Source organism: Ceratina calcarata, unplaced genomic scaffold (genome assembly GCF_001652005.2).
Source record: "Ceratina calcarata isolate Rehan_Ccalc_2016 unplaced genomic scaffold, ASM165200v1 scaffold255.2, whole genome shotgun sequence".
Lineage (NCBI taxonomy): Eukaryota > Metazoa > Arthropoda > Insecta > Hymenoptera > Apidae > Ceratina > Ceratina calcarata.
In genome coordinates, this window is record NW_017147567.1 from 807,807 (window position 1) to 832,914 (window position 25,108).

General features: G+C 37.7%; 6 protein-coding genes across 16 annotated transcripts; 4 read left to right on the plus strand and 2 right to left on the minus strand.

The window, feature by feature from the left end:
- Window positions 1-192: 192 nt before the first annotated feature.
- Window positions 193-2,404, plus strand: Syx5 (syntaxin 5). The gene is made up of 5 exons (XM_018021612.1): window positions 193-565; window positions 639-892; window positions 955-1,146; window positions 1,766-1,887; window positions 1,996-2,404. Exons 1-5 carry the CDS (start codon window positions 193-195, stop codon window positions 2,153-2,155), a joined length of 1,101 nt encoding a protein of 366 aa, XP_017877101.1. The 3' UTR covers window positions 2,156-2,404.
- A 46-nt stretch (window positions 2,405-2,450) lies between these two features.
- Tango1 (transport and golgi organization 1) lies at window positions 2,451-9,203 on the minus strand. Of its 7 annotated transcripts, none has more exons than XM_026812067.1 (17): window positions 8,941-9,202; window positions 8,715-8,848; window positions 6,251-8,606; window positions 6,116-6,189; window positions 5,907-6,038; window positions 5,712-5,828; window positions 5,559-5,636; window positions 5,279-5,503; window positions 5,020-5,187; window positions 4,738-4,960; window positions 4,532-4,670; window positions 4,385-4,474; window positions 4,201-4,297; window positions 4,000-4,123; window positions 3,277-3,774; window positions 3,055-3,126; window positions 2,451-2,874 (listed from the first exon to the last, which is right to left on the minus strand). In XM_026812067.1, exons 1-16 carry the CDS (start codon window positions 9,095-9,097, stop codon window positions 3,068-3,070), a joined length of 4,671 nt encoding a protein of 1,556 aa, XP_026667868.1. In that variant the 5' UTR covers window positions 9,098-9,202; the 3' UTR covers window positions 2,451-2,874; window positions 3,055-3,067. The 7 variants fall into 7 exon arrangements, with proteins under 7 accessions (XP_026667868.1, XP_026667869.1, XP_026667867.1 ...); XM_026812068.1 differs by lacking the exon at window positions 3,055-3,126 and having other exon boundaries at window positions 3,277-3,440; window positions 3,504-3,774; window positions 8,941-9,198; XM_026812066.1 differs by having other exon boundaries at window positions 2,451-3,126; window positions 8,941-9,203.
- Window positions 9,204-10,004: 801 nt separating this feature from the next.
- LOC108623246 (mitochondrial import inner membrane translocase subunit TIM50-C) lies at window positions 10,005-12,083 on the plus strand. The gene is made up of 8 exons (XM_018021628.2): window positions 10,005-10,317; window positions 10,511-10,851; window positions 10,928-11,047; window positions 11,151-11,258; window positions 11,353-11,484; window positions 11,568-11,691; window positions 11,764-11,867; window positions 11,922-12,083. The coding sequence occupies exons 1-8, from the start codon at window positions 10,176-10,178 to the stop codon at window positions 12,012-12,014; spliced, it is 1,164 nt and encodes a 387-aa protein (XP_017877117.1). The 5' UTR covers window positions 10,005-10,175; the 3' UTR covers window positions 12,015-12,083.
- Window positions 12,084-12,118: 35 nt separating this feature from the next.
- On the minus strand, window positions 12,119-15,173 carry TAF1C-like (TATA box-binding protein-associated factor RNA polymerase I subunit C-like). Of its 4 annotated transcripts, none has more exons than XM_018021626.2 (12): window positions 14,669-15,171; window positions 14,494-14,595; window positions 14,301-14,431; window positions 14,155-14,245; window positions 13,980-14,099; window positions 13,704-13,902; window positions 13,491-13,626; window positions 13,200-13,420; window positions 12,867-13,129; window positions 12,633-12,806; window positions 12,559-12,570; window positions 12,119-12,462 (listed from the first exon to the last, which is right to left on the minus strand). In XM_018021626.2, exons 1-12 carry the CDS (start codon window positions 14,910-14,912, stop codon window positions 12,179-12,181), a joined length of 1,977 nt encoding a protein of 658 aa, XP_017877115.1. In that variant the 5' UTR covers window positions 14,913-15,171; the 3' UTR covers window positions 12,119-12,178. The 4 variants fall into 4 exon arrangements, with proteins under 4 accessions (XP_017877115.1, XP_026667872.1, XP_017877114.1 ...); XM_018021627.2 differs by having other exon boundaries at window positions 12,319-12,462; window positions 12,633-12,721; window positions 14,669-15,173; XM_026812071.1 differs by having other exon boundaries at window positions 12,119-12,570; window positions 12,867-12,949.
- A 99-nt stretch (window positions 15,174-15,272) lies between these two features.
- car (vacuolar protein sorting-associated protein 33A) lies at window positions 15,273-18,549 on the plus strand. Its single transcript, XM_018021512.2, has 8 exons — window positions 15,273-15,558; window positions 15,815-16,011; window positions 16,072-16,556; window positions 16,627-16,747; window positions 16,805-16,965; window positions 17,036-17,581; window positions 17,755-17,877; window positions 17,958-18,549. Exons 1-8 carry the CDS (start codon window positions 15,454-15,456, stop codon window positions 18,044-18,046), a joined length of 1,827 nt encoding a protein of 608 aa, XP_017877001.1. The 5' UTR covers window positions 15,273-15,453; the 3' UTR covers window positions 18,047-18,549.
- Window positions 18,550-18,772: 223 nt separating this feature from the next.
- On the plus strand, window positions 18,773-24,426 carry Tao (Serine/threonine-protein kinase Tao). Of its 2 annotated transcripts, none has more exons than XM_018021622.2 (12): window positions 18,773-19,212; window positions 19,859-20,305; window positions 20,384-20,732; window positions 20,813-20,988; window positions 21,125-21,287; window positions 21,508-21,857; window positions 21,931-22,176; window positions 22,246-22,473; window positions 22,539-22,778; window positions 22,836-23,093; window positions 23,157-23,413; window positions 24,034-24,426. In XM_018021622.2, the coding sequence occupies exons 2-12, from the start codon at window positions 20,000-20,002 to the stop codon at window positions 24,152-24,154; spliced, it is 2,694 nt and encodes an 897-aa protein (XP_017877111.1). In that variant the 5' UTR covers window positions 18,773-19,212; window positions 19,859-19,999; the 3' UTR covers window positions 24,155-24,426. The 2 variants fall into 2 exon arrangements, with proteins under 2 accessions (XP_017877111.1, XP_017877113.1); XM_018021624.2 differs by having other exon boundaries at window positions 19,863-20,305.
- Window positions 24,427-25,108: the final 682 nt, after the last annotated feature.

Consider the following 25,108-nt stretch of genomic DNA (forward strand, 5'->3'; position numbering starts at 1 on the left):
GTACCAAAAAATCGCAGGTCACTAAGTGACCATCAGCGCCAGAAAGTCACCATATATAGAGTAAAGAACTGTCATGTGGACGTGTCCGTTTCAATCTGTTGCAGTTTGGTAGCGATTTGGTAAATGGACGGCGCGGGTCCTGCGTTTTGATATTGATAAATCGCGTTCTACGTAAAATAAATTGAGAATGCGATGCCAGCACGTAGACGGCACGTCGGTTACGAGGTAGACCATGATCTCGTGATCGGAACCTCAAACAGTCACTGGCAGGGCAGTGTCACGACGAGTCAGCGTTATAATCATGAGAGTGAGGGCTGCGATTTAATCGAGAACGATAAAAAGCAACCGGATACCGCGGCAGCGACGATGACGTCGCGCGACAGGACCAACGAGTTCGTGAACGCGATCAGGACGATGCAGAGTAGGACCATGGCTCGCACCACGATCTCGCAGAATCCTCGTCGCACACGGCAATTACAGGGTTATTCGAATTTCATGATGATCGCTAAAAGCATCGGGAAAAACATAGCGAGCACTTACACAAAACTGGAGAAACTTGCTCTGTGTAAGATCCCAGCAAGATCTCTTTACTCAGGATACTTTTGGAATCAATTTAAGGATTTCCTTAATTATTTCAGTGGCTAAACGAAAGTCCATATTCAACGACAGACAAGTAGAGATCGAAGAGCTGACTAATATCATTAAAACAGACTTGAAGAGTCTGAACCATCAGATAGGGAAGTTGCAGGAACTTAGTAAAAAGCAGAGGCAGGTGTATGCATCACAGAGCAACCACATGGCTTCGCATTCATCTTCAATCGTTATGGCCCTACAATCGAAATTAGCGAACATGTCGAACCATTTTAAAAGTGTACTTGAAGTCAGATCAGAGGTGCGTAAGAAGAGAAAGATGGCATCATCAAATCGAATAACGCTTCTCTCGAAAATCTACAGAACATGAAGGAAGAACAAAGCAGAAGGCAACAGTTCAGTCAGGGTTCCTTATCGACTATGCTACCTCCCAGTGTTACTGGGAAGCAGGGTTCCTTGTTGCTCCAAGAACAGGACTCCCCAGGTTCTGTGGCGATCGACCTGGAGCCAGCGATGGGGCAGCTGATGATACAGCAAGCTATACAAGATGACACTGTAAGGTCATAATGAAGATACAAAATAATTGCCCAGTTACAGAACGATGTAAACTGTACGAATGCGCGGGAAATTCACTTGGAAGGGTTGATTTGTATGATGGGATCCACATGAAATCTAAATTATATTTCTATTCGCTGACGTAACTGGCGAACTGCGGATCTTATCTACAAATTTTCCACAGGAAACTTTGTATTTCGGTTTACAGCTGATTTCTTCGCACAACGTACTCTACTGTTAACTTCTTTAGATAACTCTTCAGTACATCAGGAATATCTGAGAGTTAACTGGGAAAAAGAAATGCAAATAACGTTAACTAGAAGATTTCTGTAGGTGAAGAGGAGGGCCGTTAATCGATTATTACCCAAATCATAGGGAGCGATCTTTCGCTTTCGAATCAGGACTATAGATTCTCTAATTCCGGTTTTAATCTTTCAAAACTCATTGTCAAACATGAGACGTTAACTCCGTATTGCCTTCCATTTCTTTCTTCCCGTACGCGCGATTCGCCAATTCGGAAAATTGACCCTTTCAAATGGATTTTAATAATAAAATAATAATAATAATAATGATGATAATAAAAATACTTCTAAGAAACTAAAAAATCTGTCAATGTTAGGATGCATACATACAATCCAGAGCGGAAACAATGCAGAATATAGAATCCACTATCGTCGAACTTGGCGGAATTTTCCAACAATTAGCGCACATGGTTAAGGAACAAGAAGAAATGGTGGAAAGGTAAAAATCCAACTGAGTTGATCAGTAGATTGCAGCTTCTTGGACGAAATAAGTCTGTTGATTAGTTTTCTACTTAAGATTTCTTACGAACATTTAACGAATTTCCAGGATAGACAGCAACATTGAAGACACCGAGCTGAACGTGGAAGCGGCACACGCAGAGATCCTGAGATATTTCCAATCAGTAACGAACAACAGGTGGTTGATGATAAAAATATTCGCGGTCCTTATATTCTTCTTTATATTTTTTGTCGTATTTCTAGCATAAAAAGCATAACCATTATTTTCCTCCACGCAAACGTTTGTAGTTCACCATTCGTGTCCGTTGTGATATAAAATAATCGACGAGCAAAGAATTTTTTTATACATCACGACCGTTTAGCTGTAGATTAATACTTTCCATTGCATTCCTTTCTTTTCAATTTGTGAATACTGTAAGATACATCGATGTGGCCAGCTATGTTGTTTGTAAAATGTAAAAAGAAAGCTAAGTGGGTAATAAATATATAATTTTCAATTTCCCTGGTAATTTCTCTTCAAGGCGAATTACAAGAAGTTGCGAGTAATAATAAATTACAATTTATTTCAATCTTCTTTAAAACCTTATATAACAGTCGCAGTTTAATCTAGATTCATATTACAATTTTATTCCCCGTTTGAAAGAAGAAGTGTTTCAGTGTCGAACGAAGACAAGTACATAGAACTATATAAAGAAACGGTTTTTACAATCTGCTCTACACCCCTAGTAATCAAATTTATTTACAATCCACAACAGTGAACGGCAGATGTAATTTATCGTAACTACCTTTCTTCTTTCTGTATCTCACCAATTCGTAAATGCTCCTATCGATCAATGCATGTTGCTTCACTTGCTTGTTACTCGATTAGAGTAACTCCTAAACAGTATATTTATAACAAAATAAGAAACTTAGACTTTACTGTTGTGGTGTAACTTGTCCAGTGACTCTCTCGAAGAATGCAAGGAACCTGGCAAACGAAAATTGTCTGTAAATGACTGATAGCCGATTGAACGGTTCTAACTAACAGATAGCATGAAACAAGCAGTGTGAAAAAGACAAGCCATGAAAGAAGACACGAATGATACTAAAGTTGCACAACAAAAATCAAACTGCGAAGCTAGTGAACGAAATCCTCGAAGCATTCAACCTGATACATATATTTATTTGTTCCCCTCCATAGTGCTCCAAAACTGTCTCACTTTTGAGAATCGCTTGCGTCCTTTTGCATGCACAACAAAAAAAGAGAGGACAAAATAATAGTGATAAAAAACGAAAAAGTTGAGATCTCTGAATATGGAAAAGAAGAAAAATTCGAATTGCACGTGCCACGTAGTTCCCTTGCGGTTCTCTGTTTTTATTATGCACAAACCTTTGTGATTTCGAACCCGTTGTTGCGCCGGATGGAAACCAGGATTGCGTGGAGGCGGCAACGAGTCTTCACTCCACGAGTGCGGCGCTCCAAGGGGCGGTGGCGGTAATATGGACCCGGGGGGAGGTGGAGGGATATCGTTACCAAACGAAGGCGGCGGGGATCTGTGATTAAAAGGTGGAAGTAAATGGGGGGACATTGGCGGCGGGGAACCGGCGCGGTCGTACCTGTTGGAAATAGATGGTGGGTGAAGAGGCATCGGTGGTGGCGAGGATAACCGGCCACCCAGCGGTGGTGGTCGCTGGCTGACATCGTACGGAGGTACCCCCGAAGAATTCGGTAATGGGGGTGGCAAATACGGAGGGAACAGAGAATGCAAGTAGGAAGGTGGTGGAGGAGGAACGTTTGAGGAGCCGGAAAACATCATAGAAGAATTGGAGGATTCTGCTCCTATGAATAACGGTGGCGACGTTGTCGTCTCACCGTTCGCTTCCAATCCTGTTTGAAAATGAAGTTTTGTATTCTACATTAGATCCTGCGGCGCCGGTGGTAAACGGGCCTAAGTTTCTCTCATCGTTTCATCTCGGTGATTAAATTAGCCTAGGATTTCTAATAATTCTAAGAGATACTACAATGAAATCTACGTTTATGTACAGTTTGTAATTACTTAGTGAAATACAGCTAAAATTCGAAAATAAAAACAGATTGTTTGATTATACTTACGATGTAATTTAGCTTCGGAGTCTACGTCGTTAATATTCTTCTCTATTAACGTAAGGCGATTACGCAGCTGTCCTGCTTCCACTTTGGACTCTTCTAAACGGCGTTCCACTTGTCGAGCTACCACCTAAAGTAATTTAATTAACATCAATATTACTACAAATTAATTATGTATGAAAATAGTAAAAAAAAAGATAATCGTACCCATTGCTCATGGGCCTTCGTTTCAAGAAGAGATATCTGACTCTTGTATTCTCTTTCTTGGTCCATTATTTCCCGTTTCAGCATTTCTATTTGTTGTCTGAAAACGAATAAAATTAATTAAAAAAGGAATAAATACAAAAGGTTTTTATCTTCATTTGGAGTCTCAAAAATATTAAACCCTTACTTATAATTTTGTATTTCTGTTTGCATTATCTGTATTCGTTCTACAGTGGATACAACTTCACCCTGCTGTTGCAACCAAATAGCTTCCTCCCTGTAATAATAATATAAAAAAATGTTGTCCTTTTCATTAAATTTTATATTAAATTACTTTTGCCGTTGGGCTTCTTTCTCCTCGAAGAAGTTCGTCAAAACTTCTAATCGTGTTTCAGCATCCTTCTTCTCCTTCTCCGCCAGTTTGTATTGTTCGCTTAAAATAGCCATCTCCTCTTTAACCATCTTCACGTGTTCTACACGTTTAAAAAGTATTTTTAACATTTTAAATTACGAAGTTATAAAGAATATTTATGAACGTACCTTCTAATAAATTGTGAGCTCCTTCGATCTCTGCTAGTCGCACTTTCAATTCATTTCTCTCCTCCAACAACGCCGTTGCCTCTGCCTTAACATGCGACACATCGTATAATTTGTTCAAATCCAAATTATTAGAATTCAGACGGTTAATGACTTCTGCCAGGTCCGTTGCCTCTGCCTTTTTAGTCTTCAATTCTTTCTGCAGGACTGCTTTCTCGGTAGAAATCTGTAAAAATGAACACAGGAAGCTTGATGGTTCATTTGTACGTCATTTTTAATACTCACTTCCTTAATTTGCATTTCTAATCGTTGCATCTTCTCAGTCAACGTTCGTTCGATACTGTTTTTAAGATTCGTTTCGAGTTTTAAGTCTTCCCTGAGGCGAGTGAATTCAATTTCAAGCTCTTCGTAGTTCTTCCTGGCAGAGACAAGCTCTGCTTTTAAAGAGTCGTTCTGAAAAATATAGATAAGAGTAATATCAATAAAACTTATAGAAACGTCGCGATATCTCAAGTTTAATAATTATCGTGGACGAGGAAAATACCTCTTGAGTCTTCAAGTTAAGAGCATTCGTCAAAGATTCGTTCGCAGCCTGTTGAGCATTCAATCTAGCTTGCAAATCCTCTACAGACTGAGCTAAGGGATTAACATCATCGTTTGTAGAAAGAACTTCTCTCAACATCCTCTCTAATTCCAATCCTGCCTCAGTAGCACTTTCCAAGTCCTTTTCTAACATCGCTACTTGATCCTCCAACTCCATCTTCACATTCTATCAAATTATAATAGGTAATATTTCATCGACTGTTTATAAAATTGTATCTTACCTGTGAGGCTTCTAATTCGGCCCTTAACGAAAGTACCATCTCGTCAGAACCAAATGATTCATCTTCCATGCGACTTAACTGCAATTTACTTCATTATAGCACAAGTTCATTAATAAAAAATACATGTGTAAGAAGAAACACGTTTCCAAGTACCTTTTCTTTTGTAGACTTTAAATTTTCGTTCGACATTGCACATTCCGCTTCTGAGATAAGTAGATCTTTCTCAAGCTTGTTGACTCTAGCGATGAGTTGCCTATCTCTTCTCATGTTCTATGAAAAATATAAAATTAATAAAACTACTGAAATATGTTTTGTTACTCGAGAATATGTTTCTTCTTCGATTATTACCTCGATACAATAATACCCTAAGGAAAACATAAGTGTAGCGACAGCGGTAATAGTTAAATACATTAGCATCATCCAATAATTGCTCTCAATTTGTATCCCAGCCATCAGAGCATTGTCTTCAGTAACTAGTTCCTTAATTCGTAAACAGTTTTAAAAGAATTCGTGACTTAATTTGCAGCTGCATTATTTAAAAAATAATTAATACTTACCTGATGTGTAAAATCGCTTTGTATGTCTTCCATAGAACATTTAACATCTTCTGCTGTGCAAACATCAGAAAAATCTGAAATCCACAAAAATCGACATTAATTTTGAAGTACAATGATAAAATTCATGATTAGTACCTTTTTCTTTTACGGATAAAATGCTTTCGATACTCGATTCGTAGGGAATGGGTGTCTCTTCTTTTATGTCCTCGATATCTGAAATTTCACTTGCATTTTGCTTATCTAATACTTGTAAATCGGACTGAGTATCTGTATCTAAACGTGCTCTAATATCTTCCGAAGATGTAATTGGTTCATTTATTATATTTGATTCAAGAAATAGAGGCGATATAGCATCACCATATTTCTTAAGATCTTCTTCTTTGCTTTTCTCGATTTCTGCTGATTCGATTTGTTCTGATTCTAATTTCGTGATACTTTCTAAATGCTCGACCTGTGCATTAATTGTTACATTTTCTTTAGCCTCTGTTGTATCGAGTTCTGTAGCAGTTTCTATTTTTTCAGATGCATTTGTATCATTTTCAAGATTTTTTGTATTTGGAACTATTAATTCAGCATCTGGAATTTTCAAAATTGTAAAATCTACTACTTCAACCTTATCAGAGTCTGCTGTATCTTCTTTTACGTCAACTGTAATTTGGGTATCTTCCTCTTTAATTTGAGATAATGTGGAATCAGATGTTTCTTTATCTGTCGTTTCAATACTCACGGTTTTATCATCTATTTTAATCTCATCTGTAGTTTTTACAGTCTGTACATCCGACTTAACGTCGATCTCTTTGCCCGAAATGATGCCCTTCTCATCTAACTGAGTTTTATTTTCTGCATTCACTGTTTCTTTACCATCATCAGCTGTAATTGTCTGTGGAATGCTAGTATCAATGACTTCTACCTTCTTATTTTCTTCAATCTTTACATCGTACTCTACATTATCAAGAATTGCACTTATGTTCAATGACGAGGCAATGCCACTTATTTTTGGTACATCTCGTTCGGATTGCTCTGATTCTAATTTTGTGATACTTTCTAAATGCTCGGCCTGTGCATTAATTGTTACATTTTCTTTAGCCTCTGTTGTATCGAGTTCTGTAGCAGTTTCTATTTTTTCAGATGCATTTGTATCATTTTCGACATTTTTTGTACTTGGAACTATTAATTCAGCATCTGGAATTTTCAAAATTGTAAAATCTACTACTTCAACCTTATCAGAGTCTGCTGTATCTTCTTTTACGTCAACTGTAATTTGGGTATCTTCCTCTTTAATTTGAGATAATGTGGAATCAGATGTTTCTTTATCTGTCGTTTCAATACTCACGGTTTTATCATCTATTTTAATCTCATCTGTAGTTTTTACAGTCTGTACATCCGACTTAACGTCGATCTCTTTGCCCGAAATGATGCCCTTCTCATCTAACTGAGTTTTATTTTCTGCATTCACTGTTTCTTTACCATCATCAGCTGTAATTGTCTGTGGAATGCTAGTATCAATGACTTCTACCTTCTTATTTTCTTCAATCTTTACATCGTACTCTACATTATCAAGAATTGCACTTATGTTCAATGACGAGGCAATGCCACTTATTTTTGGTACATCTCGTTCGGATTGCTCTGATTCTAATTTTGTGATACTTTCTAAATGCTCGGCCTGTGCATTAATTGTTACATTTTCTTTAGCCTCTGTTGTATCGAGTTCTGTAGCAGTTTCTATTTTTTCAGATGCATTTGTATCATTTTCGACATTTTTTGTACTTGGAACTATTAATTCAGCATCTGGAATGTTCGAAGTTGTAAAATCTACTACTTTACCCTTATCAGAATCTGCTGTATCGTCTTTTGTGTCACTCGATAGAGTTGATGTTACATTAACTTTAATTTGGATATTTTCCTCTTTAATTTGAGATAATATGGAATCAGATGTTTCTTTATCTGATTTTGTGTCACTACTTAGTACTGTAGTGTCTAATATCTCTTCAGAAGTAGTTACAAAGTCTGTAACATTGACTTTAAGAGCCTCTTCCTCTTTTTTCACAGTTTCTTCCTTTGTTTTCACAGTCTCTTCCTCTGTTTTTACAGATTCTTCAGATACTTCGATATTGTCTCTAAAAATATTTGACTCAGTGGCATTAATTGCTGAATCATTAATTGCATTTCCATTTGGCACTACTGTTGCTTGTATAACTTCTTTTACAAAAGCTGGCTGTACAGGAGGCTCTTTATGGTCTAAATGAACCGTGGTTCCGTCTATAACTTCGTAAGGCGGAGTGGCGTCCACTTTAGTCTGTGGCAGTTTTTCTGTGGGTTTTAGATCTAAATTATCATTTTGTTCACGTGATGCATGAATTTCCTTTACACCTCCAGATGAAAGTTTCTTGCTAGGTAAAGAATCAGTGGACACTTCATACAGCAATTTTTTATGTAAAATCTTATATTCTTTCAAAAACTCTTTTGGTACATATCCGTGTTTACCATTAATCTGCAATAAATATTTAAAAAAACTTATAAGTAGAATCTCTGTTCGGGAAGTTTAAATATATCAAATGCTTAAGACTGAAGTAGTCGAATTGTCGTTAATAAAATTTACCTCTACACCCCACAAATCAGTCCTGTTGCCAGCTTCTTTACTGTAAACTTTCACTATTACGTTTACGTCGAACGGCAACAGGCCTGGCTCATTCGGCATGTATTTAATCGAGGTTCTTGCTAGCGAGACGGGCTCTGCGGCGTACATATAATTAAGAATGTTCAATCAGCATTTAAAAATAATATAAAATGGATACATATTGAAGATATAGTATGGCTTCAATTACCGGAACAGTTCGGATCATAACACAGCCGTTTGTCCGATAACGCCGAGAAACACTCGGGTATTTCATTAATTATTATCGCAATAAATAGGAATAACACATTAATTAACAAATTTGTTCTCGTCATATTTCTACTATCGTAGTTCCACATCACTAACATATAATGACACAGCCTTGGACGCACATTTTATCCGCGAAGTAGTGCAACAATAAGGTGGTTCGGTGTAGAAAGTATTATTTAGGGACAGGTCAGGTGAGGTCAGGTCAGGTTGGGTATGACGTGAGCCAATTTCAAATTCCCATTGGCCAGTTAATAAACAATAAAATTAAAGACAATTATAAAATTTTAAATCGTTGCAGAATGATTGCACTTCAGCTTTCGTTCAGATTCATCTTCTTGAACGCAATCGCTCTAATTAGGAAACGATCATTCATCGATCATTGGCGAAAGATTTCTTCTCTCTTATACTGTTATTACTTCGTGACTTAGATCCACCTCAGGGAGGAACGCGGAACGGTGGAACGCACTTGTGGAGTGCCAAGTGCGAAAAACAACTATAAATTCGAACCGAAATCTCATCTGGAGAAGTGCTGGAGAAGCTGAGAAATTCTGAACAAGAATAGACTACATAATCCTTGTCTCTCCTACACTGCTTCACACAAGACACAAGCGTATTACGAAGTTATTGATAACATCCTTAGTGCCGGACTTATTTTCTAGAATATGAGGGCATTATTAGACCCCGAACTTATTTTCTCGAATATATGAGGGTATCGTTAGGAAAAATAAGCTTAGGATTGAAGAAATACACACACATGCTCTTCCATGTTGCTTCATCATTTCTGCTGAATACATAAAAACAATAAAAAGATTAATATTTACAATACAAACATATAAATTTCTATTTCTTCAAATTAGTTTCCACCAGCCAGCAGATATTGTAACATAGCTGTGTCACGTTGTGTATCATCGTTGATACACGTCGACGTGAGATGTTATGAGCGTTTTAAATAAATAAAACCTTATTAGAACTGGCGGTACTTAATTGGTCCCACGTTATGCAGACCTATTTTAGCACCCGTTCAACATTTGGTAGATTTGGTAATGATATGGCCGATATGGCGATGTGACGACACTAGCGCGTGCGCTTTTAAATTTCTGATTGATTCCACTATATGTATTATATCCACTATATACTGTATGCCAAAGAGCTCGTGGTCTGTTCCTGTTTAAAGTGATGGCATTTTCGATAATAAGTCTACGGCATTTATACAAAATATGCAATGCAAACACAGCAACCTTACATACAGCGCTCCGGCTACCAATTGCTCGGAGATCAGTTGTTCAAGCCGTGCAAAGACATTATTACAACACTGAAGGTAATGAAATTCATGAATTATAACCCTAAGAAAGGCCGGAATGTCCACTACACACGCAATGTTTGTTATAAAAATATGTCAATTAACGCGTATTAATAAAAAAGGAAGCTTTTGTTAACTTATTAAATTTTTTACTATTAAAAGATTTTTTATACGGGACCATATCCATTAATTGTTGATTCTGCCTTTACAGCGCACAGACCGAAAATAACAGGTAGCTTAACGAACATTCAATCGACCGGCGGTACTGTACAATCTTTGACACAAGATGGATTAGATAATAAGAAACTAGATGAAGAAGCAAGGGAAGAAGCTGAGGAACATGAGAAACGTGAAAGAGCCAAGAACCGTCTTAAACTTGGTTTTGCACTTTTGGGAGTATCACTTACTGTTGGAATGTCCTATTTTATATATGATTTAACAAGACCAAGATATGACGAACAAGGGAATATTATCAACGATGAATTTTCAAATCTACCATTTTACGAGAGAATATATAAACTCATCAGGAGGGAATTGAACTATTACAAAAAGGTATAATAAAATACAATCGAAACTTAAAAACAATATACCATTCAATGTGGAATTTTCTATTCAATGTGCTTTGTAGATGGTGCAAGAACCAAGTAGAACGAAACTGCTTCCAGACCCACTCAAATACCCTTATATTCAACCGCCTTACACTTTGGTACTAGAACTAACGGACGTACTAGTGCACCCTGATTGGACAGTACGTATTACATTTTCCTAGATGTCTATATCTAAATTTAATTTATATTCTTCCTTCTATTTTATATTTAATATATATACTATCAGTCATTATTTTCCTATAGTATGAAACTGGATGGAGGTTTAAAAAACGACCTGGCATAGACCAATTCCTCGAAGCCATAGCTCCTCCACAGTTTGAAATTGTGGTATACACAGCGGAGCAGGGAATGGTGAGTCAGTCAAATAAACAAAACCTTATAATAATTGAAAACTAATTATCATTTATAACATTTTTTAAATGATCTCTTTTTAATAATAACTTAGACAGTTTTTCCTATCTTGGATATCCTGGATCCTAACGGATACATTATGTACAGACTAGTAAGGGATACAACGCGCTTCGTGGATGGTCATCACGTTAAAGATTTAGACGCGCTCAACCGTGATCTTAGTAAAGCATGTATTTTTACTGTTATATTGTATTTTCATTCAAATGAATTTAGAAATTTTTGTATACTCATTTTGAAATATCTTACCAGGTGATAGTAGTTGATTGGAACGAAAAGAGTACAAAATTCCATCCGGAGAACACTCTGCGGCTACCGCAATGGACCGGTGATAACGATGACACGACGTTATATGATCTAGCTGCATTCCTTAAAAGTATGTCCAATTCCAAAATTTCTTCTTTTTAATATAAACAATATTTCGTTAATGTATCTCGCCTTTTCGTAGCTATACTAGCAACAAATGTGGAAGACGTCCGGGAAGTTCTTAATTATTACAGGCAGTTTGACAATCCATTGGAAGTGTTTAAAGAGAACCAACGAAAATTTTTGGTAAGTCCTTTTAAATATCTCTAAGGTAATATCTAATGTTCATTGAATCCCTAGATGCAGCAAGAAGAGGAAGAAACTAAAGCTAAACAAGAAAGTAGTAAAGTGCTTACGTCTAAATGGAAACCATCCTTTAACTGGAACCGCTAAAGCATTAGAATGAGACACGATAATTGTAAAATACAATAAATTGTAAATTACGTTCGTGATACTGTGTAATTATTGTGTAATTTTTGATATAAATAAACAAGTAATTCACAGGTCGAAGTAAATCGTCTCATAATTTTATTTGAAAAAAATGTTTGTCATAAAATTTATTTTCGATTCTTCCGAGATTTCTTTCGGACGGTTTTCACTTTGGGTAACAGGTCCTGCAGTGCATTGCTGTCGTCTAAATAAGTTATATCTATTTCTTGAGATACGCTGATTAATTCTTGCGTATTAATCGGAGTCGATATATTTTCTTGATCTTCTTGGGATAAAACAGGTGCTTTCGTATCTGCAGATTCCAACCAGCTTAAGACTTTCTGATGAGGCGCAGTCGTCAGAGGCAATGGGACGTCCTCAGAAATCTCCCATATCCCCAAAAGCTCTGGCGCTAATATATCCATGTAAGTACTTAATTTCTCGATAGACTGTTTCCAACTTGGTTCATACGAATCGTTCGAAATGCATTTAGTGTATTTCAACTCACTGTTTGTAAATACTATTAAAAATGTATAATAATTAGTTTCTAAGCTTTTTCTCGACTCACTTAACTTCATTTACCTTCAAGGATGTGTTCCATATTCGTTTTGTTCGACACTGCAAGAGGCACGAGAGCTTCGGTCTGTACAGATGCTGCATTTTCCCAGGAACTTAATATACAATAAGATCTAGTATTAATCGACGAATACCTGTCTAATGGGCCCTCATGCGATATACATTGATAATAAATATCCCCTAAAATATACACAATCATACTGTAAATTAATTATAATCAACAAATTGATCTTAACATACCAATTGAATTCTGTCGAAATAAGTATATATCCTCGTTATTTTTAATAAGAGCAGAGCCAATATTAGACAAGCGGAATCTGTCCCTTAAACAGGAATTCAAACTCATTCCTTGCATCTGAGATTCGTGTAATGTGGTATTAATGTCGTGGGGGGTATACGGAAAATGATATGAGTGCGAAGTTTCGTCAGTTGTCCAAGTATTAAGTATTATTGTGGTCTCTCTATTAACTTGACTTGATAAAACGACAAACTCTTTGTCTTCCCTAATAAATGAATCCTATGTAATCATATTGCTGTATCATCGATTCGGTAGCTAAATATGTCTTCTTTTACCTATTTATTGTACAACCCATAATAAGAGGCTGTTTGAATTGGTGGGTCCATTTTTGTTGAACGCATTGTTTGGGGGAACGATTATCACACATTAAAACGCTATGGTTAGTCCCTATGTATCTACAATAATTATTTCTACTGGGGAGGTCTAATGAAAGCTTCTCACATTTTTCTAAATGCTCTTTCGGGCACATCGTCAATACCGGAAGATCGAATGGAGCCTGCAACACATAATCCGTTAAACAATAACTAAAACTCATTCAATTATAAATGTACATATAATATTTTTACTCTAGTGTCGAGATAGTGCAGGCAGCATCTGTCAACGAATAAAAGTACATCGGTATCTGCGGACTGATACTTAATACTAGTCCATGGGTCATCGAACACTGTGTTTTGTGATACAGTATAACGACTAATGTGTTTCCTGCAGAATTATAAAAATTATACAAATTAAATGTCGTATAATTCAAAATTTAATACAGTTAAAAAATAAGTATTTACATCTTAGTTACGTCCCACAGTGTAACACGTCTTTCGACATTTGCTAAGCAGTAATGATTCACGTTAGTGGGATTTAAATCTCCGCTGATGTAAGGGATTTTCGATGGCTGCTTATGTATTTCAGTTAGATTACACTTATTGTCGTGTTCGGATAAGATATAAAAATTGCAATTCCATTTATATCTGCCTAGAACCATGCCTAAGGAATAACAGATTTTATTTAATTCATTTTGGAAGTCATACTCCCAACCAGCTCCCTAAACCCCTAATACCTACACCTATCGGTAGTTAAATTGTGCTTTAATTCGTATAAACTTCCATCAAGTTCGCATTTAGCGGATTGATTTAATAGAGGCTTCCATAAATAGTTTTCTGCAGCAACCAGGGGGGCACTTACTATAAAGAAAGAAATTTAATACCATGAAGATATGAAGGAGAGTATTATAAGTACCTAATTCTCCCATGAATGGAAAAAGTAAAATATTCTTATTATTTAATTGTAAACAATCTACGGACCCACCGGTATAGTACCAATTGTAGACCTGTAATTAATAAAATTTTAATACTGTATTAAAAATTATATAAATGTTAATTTACTCCTTCGAAATAAGGGTCTGGGTCCTTTTCAATAAGTTCTGCTAAGTCTGATATATATCTAGGTAGCTTTGTAGTCAGTGCATTTTTATTTTTCTTCCATTTTACATCATTTTTCCGTATGAACTCCAATTCTACAAAAATCATTAGTGATTTGTAATTACTAAGATTCCAATAACTTCATTGTCATGATTACCTTTTTGATGGGTGACATAATATTTCTTCAATCTATCTATATCACTTTTCACCTGGTTTTTAAGGGTAATTAATTCTAACGCAGGATCTTCTTCACTTAACACTACAAAATTTATTAGGACAACAATTAAATTCATCTTATGTACGGATTTTAATTTATTAATTAATAAGTTTACCAATTCTGGGTAATCGGGCAGGAGGTAATAACGGTTTTGGTAGATCACAATGATAAGGATATTCCTGATACTGTTCGATAACATTTTCTAAATCGGAATTGTCGACAGAAAAATTATTGTGCAAATTGAACCCGGGTATTAAATAATGGGGAACATGGTTCAGAATATCTGTTTTTAATTTATTCTTCAAGTTTGCTTCAGCACGTTTATACGATTTTGATGATAAAATATCCTGATCTTCCATTATAATTAATTTAAATACTCATAACTGACAGTTTTCTTTATAAACATTATTCCCCCGTTCTATGCGTTTCATTACTTTGAAAGACTTTGACTTTACAGAGAAACGATCGAAACTGATCATGATTGTAAACATTGTAAATTATAAGAACAAGCTGGAATAAGCACAGACACCATGTGACTCACAATCAAACGCGGTCACGTGACAACCTACAAGCGATTGAAGCGATAGTGGAAACGGAAACAGCGTGACGCGTCCTTTTCCCCTGTGGAGGTCATGGTGGAGGTTCGCCAGAGGTTCGCCAGAGGAGAATCGAGCCAATTTGCTAGAAGTAGAAGGGGATGGTAGGGGTACGGCCCTTTCTCGGTAACCGGCAACCGTGGATTTATATAGATTGAGAGCTTCGTGGGGTTTTAGCATAGGTGGCATGGCATGGATTTTAGGAAGAGTAGTGGGGGGTCTGTGGATGGAGGCGCTGTGGAGAGATCCATGAAGTGACAGGTGTATAATTATTATTAAAGAAAAGAATTATAAAATTAAAGACATGTCATCGTCACATTTATCGACGGGGCGTTTGAACGTGGGAATCCTTCAAGAACAAGCAAGGAAGGAATTGCTTTGCTTGCTTGAAAAATGCGATGGGAAGAAGGTATCAACCGTATAACCTCCTCTATGTTCATTATAATGAATGGACTGCAGATATTATATAAAACTATTCATTTATTATTCAAATACAGAGAAAATATCAAAAACACATCTTATGGTTCTTTGAATTTTTATTTACATTTAATTTTCTACATCGATCTTACAAGTGTTTTATTTTGCACAAAGATCCACAGCGGACTTTAATAATTAAATATCCATTTCTTTCGAGTTAATAAGCAATTTTTTAAATGATTCAATAGGCGATCATATGGGACCAATCTCTTGAAGGACCGATTGGTCTCGTAGCGAAATATAATTTACTCGAGGAACACGATGTGGTCAAAATGTACCGTCTCTGCGGTGGTAGCTTAACGATACCGCCAAATATCGTTAATATAATATTCATAACTAGACCACAGTTAGGTCTCATGGACTTAATAGCTGAAAACGTTCACGGGTACGTGAAAAATGGAAAGCTTCATTAAAGCTTCATTATTAAACTGACATTAATTTATAGGGAAGAGGGGAAAAGACCACGTAAAGAATTTCATTTATTCTTTGTACCAAGAAAGAGTCTCCTCTGCCAAAAGAAACTTCAAAACAGAGGCGTTTTCGGCAGTTTCACGCTAATAGAAGAGTTCAAATGCGATCTATTTCCTTTCGATAACGATCTCCTTTCAATGGAACTTAGCGCGTCGTTCAAAGAATTCCATTTGGAAAACGATCCCACTTGCCTTTATCAAGTTGCTCAGGCAATTCTCGGGTTGCAGAAATTATATGGGAAGATTCCTAAGGTCACGGGCAGGGGCCCTGCCGCTAGCAAGGTCTGGGAATTATTAGAGAAATTGAGTAGAGAAGAAGAGGACAATAAAGCAACGTCTTCTCAAGCGTCTACTATAGAACATTTATTATTAATAGACCGTTGCGTTGATTTACTCTCGCCTTTAGTTACGCAGTTAACTTACGAAGGATTGATAGATGAAATTTTTGGTATAAAATACAGTTGAGTGTCCCGTTCTCTAATCTATCTTACTTCATTTAATAAATATTTCTAAAAGTTTAATGATTTTAGATACAGTGCAACTGCCAGCGAAAAAATTTCATGACTCCCAAGACTCCCCGACTACGATGTCTCTTAATGAGAAGGAACAAATCATATTAAATTCCGGAGAAGAATTATTTGCGGAAATCAGGTACATCTCTATTTTAATCTGTGATTATATGACTCTATAGAGGTTCTTTAATTGCAGAGATAAGAACTTTAATGGGGTAGGACTTGTCCTTAGTAAAAAGGCTAGGCTTATTTCGTCGCAATTTGACGAAAGGCATGGGGATAAGAGTGTGCAAGAGATTAAGCAATTCGTAGCTCGGTTACCACACATGCTGGCTACGAAACAATCGCTAGCCAAACGTCAGTACTTAATATATATCAATCAAAATTATAATTAATGCTATACTGTGGATTTATTTTTATTTTTCAGACACGACGATAGCAGAGATGATAAAGGAAGTAACGGATTCGAGTAGCTTCCTCGAATCCTTACAAGTTGAGCAAGAGTTATTAAACTGCATGGATACAGACAAATCGAACTCCTTTATCGAAGACATGATAGCCCAGCAGCAGCCGTTGTTAAAAGTCCTACGACTTCTTTGTATCCAGTCTTTAACAAATTCCGGACTTAAACCAAAACTATTAGATTACTATAAAAGGGAAATAATACATACTTATGGTTACCATAATCTACCAACTATATTAAATTTAGAGAAGGCTGGGTTGTTAAAGCAGCAACAGTCTGCGCGCCAATATGCAGTTTTACGAAAAGCTTTGAGGCTCACCGTTGAAGATGAGAGCGAAATTACACCGAAGGATATTAGTTATGTACATTCTATTTACGCGCCGTTGAGCGTTCGACTTGCTGAGCAGCTTGTACAACCAAATGGGTGGCAGGGCTTAAACGATGTTATGGGCTTGCTACCGGGTTCTACTATTAGCAGTACTTCGCCTAATGTTCCATCGTCCGCGAGAAGTAAGATAATGCATGAAACGTATTAGAGCTGCGAGAACCCGTCCCAATCGTGAGAAAGATTTTGATCCCGGTTCCAAGAATAATTCTCGTCCGGACATGACATCTTGGGTTCTCGCAAAACTCTATAAAATTTGTTCTAATTATAATAATTCATTTGCAAACTGAACTTTTAGGGAATTCTATCAGTAGCGAAGATTCTAATTCCGAGCCACCGAAATTAGTAATGGTATTCTTCATCGGTGGATGTACATTCGCAGAAATTTCTGCACTGAGGTTCTTATCCCAACAAGAAGATAGTAAGTAATATTTCTGATTATTAGATAACTAATTAATACTATTGTCTATAGCGTATTTTATGTGGAACTTCTACTTTCAGTGAATGTAGAGTTTGTTGTTTGTACTACGAAGCTAATAAATGGAAACACATTCCTGACATCGTTAATGGAGAACTTAGAAAGTACATAATTTATGTAAAATTAATTATTACTTCATTTAGACATCACTGACATTTAGAAATAGCAGAAATCCTTCTGTGTTAACAAAATGCATTTAGTGAAGAAGAATTTCACTACAGGTGCAATAGAAATGCTAATTCTGTCATACATATGAAGAAAATGAATTTTTATACCATTTTTATAAATTAAGTAATTGTATATAAGGAATGTATATAAAGTTGAATTTACGTTAGCATAATAGTAAGAGGAAGATTCAGTTCAGAATAAATTATTTAATTATAGAATATAAAATAAATGTTGGAGGAATGTAAAACATGGATGAATGAAACACAAAGTGTTAGTATGTGTGAAAGTGTAGAAGGGGAAAAGAGAACGGGGTGAAAGATGAGCTAAGAGAATGAAAAGGTGAAAAGGGAGAGAGAGCAACATAAATTATACATATAGAGTGTGTGCAGACAACTATATTGTAAAAGGCTACAATTAATAAATACTACTAAATAAAGAGAATCCTAAGTGATGAGACTTACAACATTTACGCAATATAATCTGAGACAAATGATATCTCTGATAATTGCGTATCTAGTTACCAGTCAAAGATGTGTCATCCTTTTATCCTGCTTGAAAACAATAGAACCGATAAGATTAGTTTTCGCTATTAATTGTTTAATACCCGGAATCATCAAAGTTGGGCCCATCATGCTCTGACTTATCGATAAGCCATCCGTAAGTACCCGCACTAGTTTAGTAGTTGACCGGCGCAGAGCGCCAATGCGACGAAGAGAAGAACTCGGCTGCTCGACTGCTGTGTAGTAGCGCTGTAGAGTACACCCGTACACCCAGGCCAAGCGAAAAGGCGTGAAAAAAGTTTAGCGAATTCTCGTGTATCCGGCCGTGCGGCGACGACGACGACGACGGACGGTGGGTGCCGTATTGTTGCGTTACCGCGGATCGTCGCGTCTCGCGCGTGTGTGCGTAACTACGTGCGTGACACGTACGAGGCGTGTACCTGTCCGAGGTGCGGTGCGTGCGTGTTCGCGCTACGAGAGATCATCGTCGACCGGATTCTAATATGCCCGAAGGATCGGGCAGGTTCAGGAAAAAGAGGTGCTCCGCCTGAGCCGAGAGTGCTCGGAGCTGCGCGCATGCCTCCGTGCCCGCTCCTACGCCATTTTGGAGGTGAATATCATTTTTTTCCTCTTCGTCGCCGAACAAATTCTCGTCGTTGAACCCGATCGGTCGGACAACGACGTCGTACGCGTGATCCAAACACGGCCAGCGTTTTTGACTACGCCGACGATGTCCCTCTACCGCATTTGCGGGGCCAATCTGACGCGATTGCTTCGAGTCAGAGACCCAACCCTCCTTACGCCCGCATTTCTACTACTGCCTCCTCTGAATTTCACTCGATCGCCTTCTTCCGAGACTTGCCAAATGACGAGTCTCATCGCCTTTATACCTCTTCGTATTTCCTCATCTTCGGGCCCAAGTCGGTTTGAACAAGTTCTACGTGCCGCTGATAACGCTCGCTTCGATCTTCCTCTGCGGTTTGTCCCGCTCGAAAACATACGATATTTATTTAAGTCTGACCAATTTCTCCGATGGGTCGGGTGGTGTATTTCGTATAAATGTCAGTTGCACGTTTTAATTACACGAGAAAACGTTTCTTAGAAAGACCAATATTTTCCAAGTGCTCATTTCTGTTTGTTGTTTTTATCGAGAGACTTGCATCTTCTAATCTATCGGACAGAAATTAAGTTCGAAGAAATAATTAAATCTGGGTTTCAGTTTTGAACTAACGTTCGCAATCTGTATTTTTTCGCAGATAGAATGTTAAGTTTTGGAATGGACTGACAGAGGATTAAGCGAGACTATAAGATTTAGGGTAGAGGATCGAAAGGCGAGTGGACGTCTAAAGGTGTCTGAGATAGGGGGACCTGGGCATTTAATTATTAACACATTTACTATGCCAGCTGTTCCGAGGCCTGGTAGCCTTAAGGACCCAGAGATCGCTGAACTGTTCGAGAAAAATGATCCGGAGAAGATATTTGAGGATCTGCGCGAGATCGGGCATGGCAGTTTTGGGGCTGTTTATTATGCACGATGTCTGGTTACCAAAGAAATTGTTGCCATTAAGAAAATGTCCTATTTGGGCAAGCAGACCGTTGAGAAATGGCAGGATATCTTGAAAGAGATTCGATTCCTTAGGCAACTTAACCATCCCAATACGATAGAGTATAAGGGCTGTTATCTCAGGGACCACACTGCCTGGGTACATACTTTTCCTGCTTTTAAGTGACCCCCGTTCACCATGTGTTTCATTTCTTAATTTCTCGATGGCAAATTCCAGCTGGTAATGGAATATTGCCTTGGCTCTGCATCGGACATCATCGAAGTTCACAAAAGACCATTAAAAGAAGACGAAATAGCTGCTATTTGCGAGGGTGTGCTCCGCGGTTTGCACTATCTTCACTCCCTCGGGAGAATTCACAGGGATGTGAAAGCGGGGAATATTTTACTTACTGAAAATGGCACAGTGAAATTGGCAGATTTCGGTTCCGCGAGCATAAAGTGTCCAGCAAATAGCTTCGTTGGCACACCGTACTGGATGGCACCGGAAGTGATATTAGCTATGGACGAAGGACAATACGATGGGAAAGTAGATGTATGGTCTCTGGGGATAACATGCATCGAATTAGGTATGCAAATTTATTATAAATACGCATGTGATTGAGAATTGCATCGACTTATTTATTAAACTCGCATCACCTAATTCCAGCGGAACGGAAACCACCGTATTTTAATATGAACGCCATGAGCGCTCTGTATCACATTGCTCAGAACGACACGCCAACTTTAAACTCCTCAGACTGGTCAGACGTTTTCCGTCACTTCGTCGAAGTGTGTCTAACCAAAAGTCCAAACGAAAGACCAACCTCTGGTAAACTGTTATCAGTGAGTCTTTCAGACAGACGTCTATTTTATTTCCGCAGTTGAAACACTTTGTAGCGCTGTAACGTACAAAGATTCCGCGTAAATAGTTTTACTGTAGTCTACTTAGCCGTTTTCTTATAGGCTTTCAATTTTACAGCATCAATTTGTCACTAGAACTCGTTCACCGCAAGTTTTGATTGACTTAATCCAGAGAACGAAAGCCGCTGTTAGGGAATTGGATAACTTAAATTATCGTAAAATGAAAAAGATCTTAATGATCGACGCTTGCGAGACTGAGAGTACAGTCGGCGACGCGGATGGTACGCTAATCTCGTAGAGAAATCATTATTTCTAGAGGCGTGAAAGAACTCGATGATCGGGACGGTAAAAACTCGATGATCGGGAAAAACGTCGGAAAAATACGGAAAATCGCCGGGACAGTGCCGGAAGACGTTGGAACATTTTCGAGTTCTCGCACACCTCTAATTATTTGCCCTGCATTCATGAGAAATTGGTTTATACATTCATTTGAATCTTTAGATACTCCCGACGAGCAAACAGGTGGTGATAGTAGCAAGAGCAATTCAATTACCTCGGAGCATTCGATCCATTCAATGGGCGTTTCCGCGAGCTCTCAAAGTTCCTCCACCAACAGCCTGCCACTGCCAAACGCTGACGCGAACGATTATTCAACGGGATCCGTGCGGAATCGACATAAAATATCGGCAGGCGGCGTCACTGCCAATCTCCTTGAACACGGTGCCAATAATTTTGCAACAATTAGGACGACGTCGATCGTAACTAAACAACAAAAGGAACACATGCAGGAGGAGATGCATGAACAGATGAGCGGATACAAACGAATGAGGCGGGAACATCAAGGTGCTCTGGTAAGCATCATTCCTACACGATATACAAGTATCTGAACGAAGAGAAACAAATTTACTCGATCGATTTAAACAGGTGAAACTGGAAGAACGCTGTAAAATGGAGATGGAGTCTCACAAACAATTATTAGACAAGGAATACGAAACCCTTCTACAGCAATTTAGCAAAGAATTGGAGAAACTCCAGTTAAGGCATTTGCAAGAACTAGAACGTAAGCTTAAGCAAAACCAAAATGCGGAGAAGAAGCTTCATAAAGAGATAACAAGCAGGCAGGAAGCGGATAGGAAGGCGTTGGAGGCGCAGCAAAAGAAAGAGTACAAAGTAAGAGGCGATAAGAATGATCACTGAAATTCTATTTAGAACCGATTATTTGGAATATTCTCGCTTCAGGTTTACAAGGAAAGGTGGAAAAAGGAATTGTCGCAGGACGAGGTAACGCCGAAACGGCAACGGGATGCGACGCTTCAGAGCCAAAAAGATAATTTACGACAAATGGAGGCGCAAGAAGAGCAGCGGCTCGCAAGAGGCCAGAGGGAGTACCTGGACCTCGAGATTCGTAAATTTCGTAGAAAAAAATTACTTATCTTCCACAGCTTAGAGCAAGAGCTCCTCCGAGAAGTAAGTACAATTTTCTCTCTTTTTTTATTTCATTATTTTTTTCTAAATATTTTTGCACTACATAGGAATTGAATAAGAGGCAACAGCAGTTGGAACAAGCACATAACATGTTGCTGCGGCACCATGAGAAGACGCAGGAGCTGGAGTACAGACAACAAAGAGCCGTGCATGCCCTTAAAGAGGAACAAGTTCATCGGCAACACGTCACCGAACTCTCTAATCAACAGGATTACATGCAAAGAGCCGAACGCGATTTGCGCAAGAAGCACGCGTTGGAACTTAAACAGCAACCGAAGAGTCTTAAAGTGAGCATTTTCATCTTTTTTTAAACGTCTGAAAATTGAACGTGTTTTTTATTTTAGCAAAAAGAAATGCAGATCCGAAAACAGTTCCGAGAGACGTGTAAAATACAGACGCGACAATACAAGGCATTGAAGGCTCAAATATTACAGACAACACCTAAAGAAGAGCAGAAAGCTGTTATTAAGAAATTGAAGGAGGAGCAGAGAAGGAAGCTGGCTCTGTTGGGCGATCAGTATGAACAGAGCATCGCCGAAATGCTTCAGAAACAAAGTATACGTTTAGACGAGTCGCAAGAAGTCGAATGCCACAATCTTAAGGTAAAAATATTATCGTATGACACTTACTTTCAATTAAATAATATTATTTTCTCTGTTTCATAGGAGAGGTTGCATTACGAGTTAGAAATTTTAATGGCGTATCAGTCGAAAAACAAAATGCAAGCCGAGGCGCAGAGGAATCGTGAGCGCCGCGAGTTAGAAGACCGAGTTTCGGTCAGGCGGGCTTTGCTTGAACAGAAAATGGAACACGAAACTCAGGAATTCCTTCGCGAGCGCAGCGAACGGATACGTCTACTCCACGAAAGGCAGGAACACGAGTTGCAACAGTTTGACGAGGAAAGTGCAAGAATAGGATTCAGGTATGTAACTACCGATCCATTCTCTTCATTCGAACAACTGGCAAAGTAAATGCGACTATTATATTAGATGGAGGAGGATGCTATCCTATTTCTTTCGCTATCATTGTTAGTTTTAGCTAATGACCCTCCAGGCAGTAATTGAACATCTACTTAAAACTGTTGTTTGCATACCGCAAAATTTCAAAATCAATAGGTAAATACAAATGTATGCTCATTCGTTTCGATATTTCAGTGAAATTAAAATTCAGTAATAAAAATTCCAGTAATAATAAAACAATATTACACTGTCACATTATTAGATTGTTATATTGTTACATTGGTGAATTTTTATTTGAGATTTGTGTAACACCTTTTATTATATTCATTGAAAACAAGTAGCAGTGCACTCGACGCGATTCCCATTGTATACCATTTACGCGCGCTTTCACACTGAGCATCATGACGAGTGTTTACACTCCGTTATCTCCCATTCAGGCGCACTTCTTCGCGGCCGTTTCGAAATCGTCATGTGCCCAACTTCCTGGAGGGTAGGATTACCCTATCGTAAAATTTAATAATTTTCAAGAGGAATATTGATGGAGCTACATCTACTATTTTTTTGTTTCTTTAAATTATTGCAGTGCTCTGGCGATAGCTGAGGCATCGAAAGAATCTTACCCAGACGATGAAAGCCTCAGTGGCTCGATGTTAAGCCTGGCTCACAGTAATAGTTCTACATCCTTCCCCCCTAATAGTCTTTAATTTTAATCATATTAATAGAATATGTATGTATGTACGTTTGCCTGTAGCGAGTGCATTAACGAGCCTACTACTAACGTTTAATTCGACGACTTACATGCATAACAAGAAGGTCGGCTCGTTGGATGCATCGAAACCCCCGAACCGGCGGCGGTTTGTCAGGGTTGGGAATGTGTATTGGACTGAAATTAATGTAACAGCATATTTTTTAATTATCGAAATATGTCAATGTGATCTATCTGGAAAGAGAGCTTCATATTGAAGAAGAACTTAGATGCTTTTTGCAACGTTGTAATATTTATTAACCATATCCAAATACCTTGTGAACTAAATAGGAGTAAAGCGAAAACGATGGGGAAAACGTCTTTTAAGTATCAGTCTTATCTACCATACTGGGAATAAAAAAAAGTAAATCTTAATGTTCTCGGGGCTCGAAGTGAAGAGCCTCAGCTATTATTAGCGTACAGAAAAATTTTATATGCGACTACAGAAAAATGTTTAGAGACATTTATTTATCAATATCTTGCAATTATAATAAAACACATAAAAAAATGAAAAAAAAATGAAAAAAAACAACCAGTATAATCATAATGCTCGAGTTATACGTTTGATTTTTGACTAATTGAAGATTTGAAATAAGAACGACACGCAGGAATAATATATATATATATTTCCGATAAGATTTTTCACTTGTCGAAAGGCTTAGTATTAAATTAACTATACTGATTTATTTCGTGCGTCGCCATTCTCTTGAGAACAATCTTATTTCAAAGCTTTAAATGGCACTTAGTCCGATTTAACAATAAACTGAGTGAGCCGATTTATTTATTTAATCGCATTCTTCATGCGGGCCGCATTATATTATTATTAAAAAGAAGTGACGAACTAATTGAAAACGATTTAGTTTCCATTATCTTATATTGTAGTTGTAATAATAGCGCATCCATGATAGGCAAT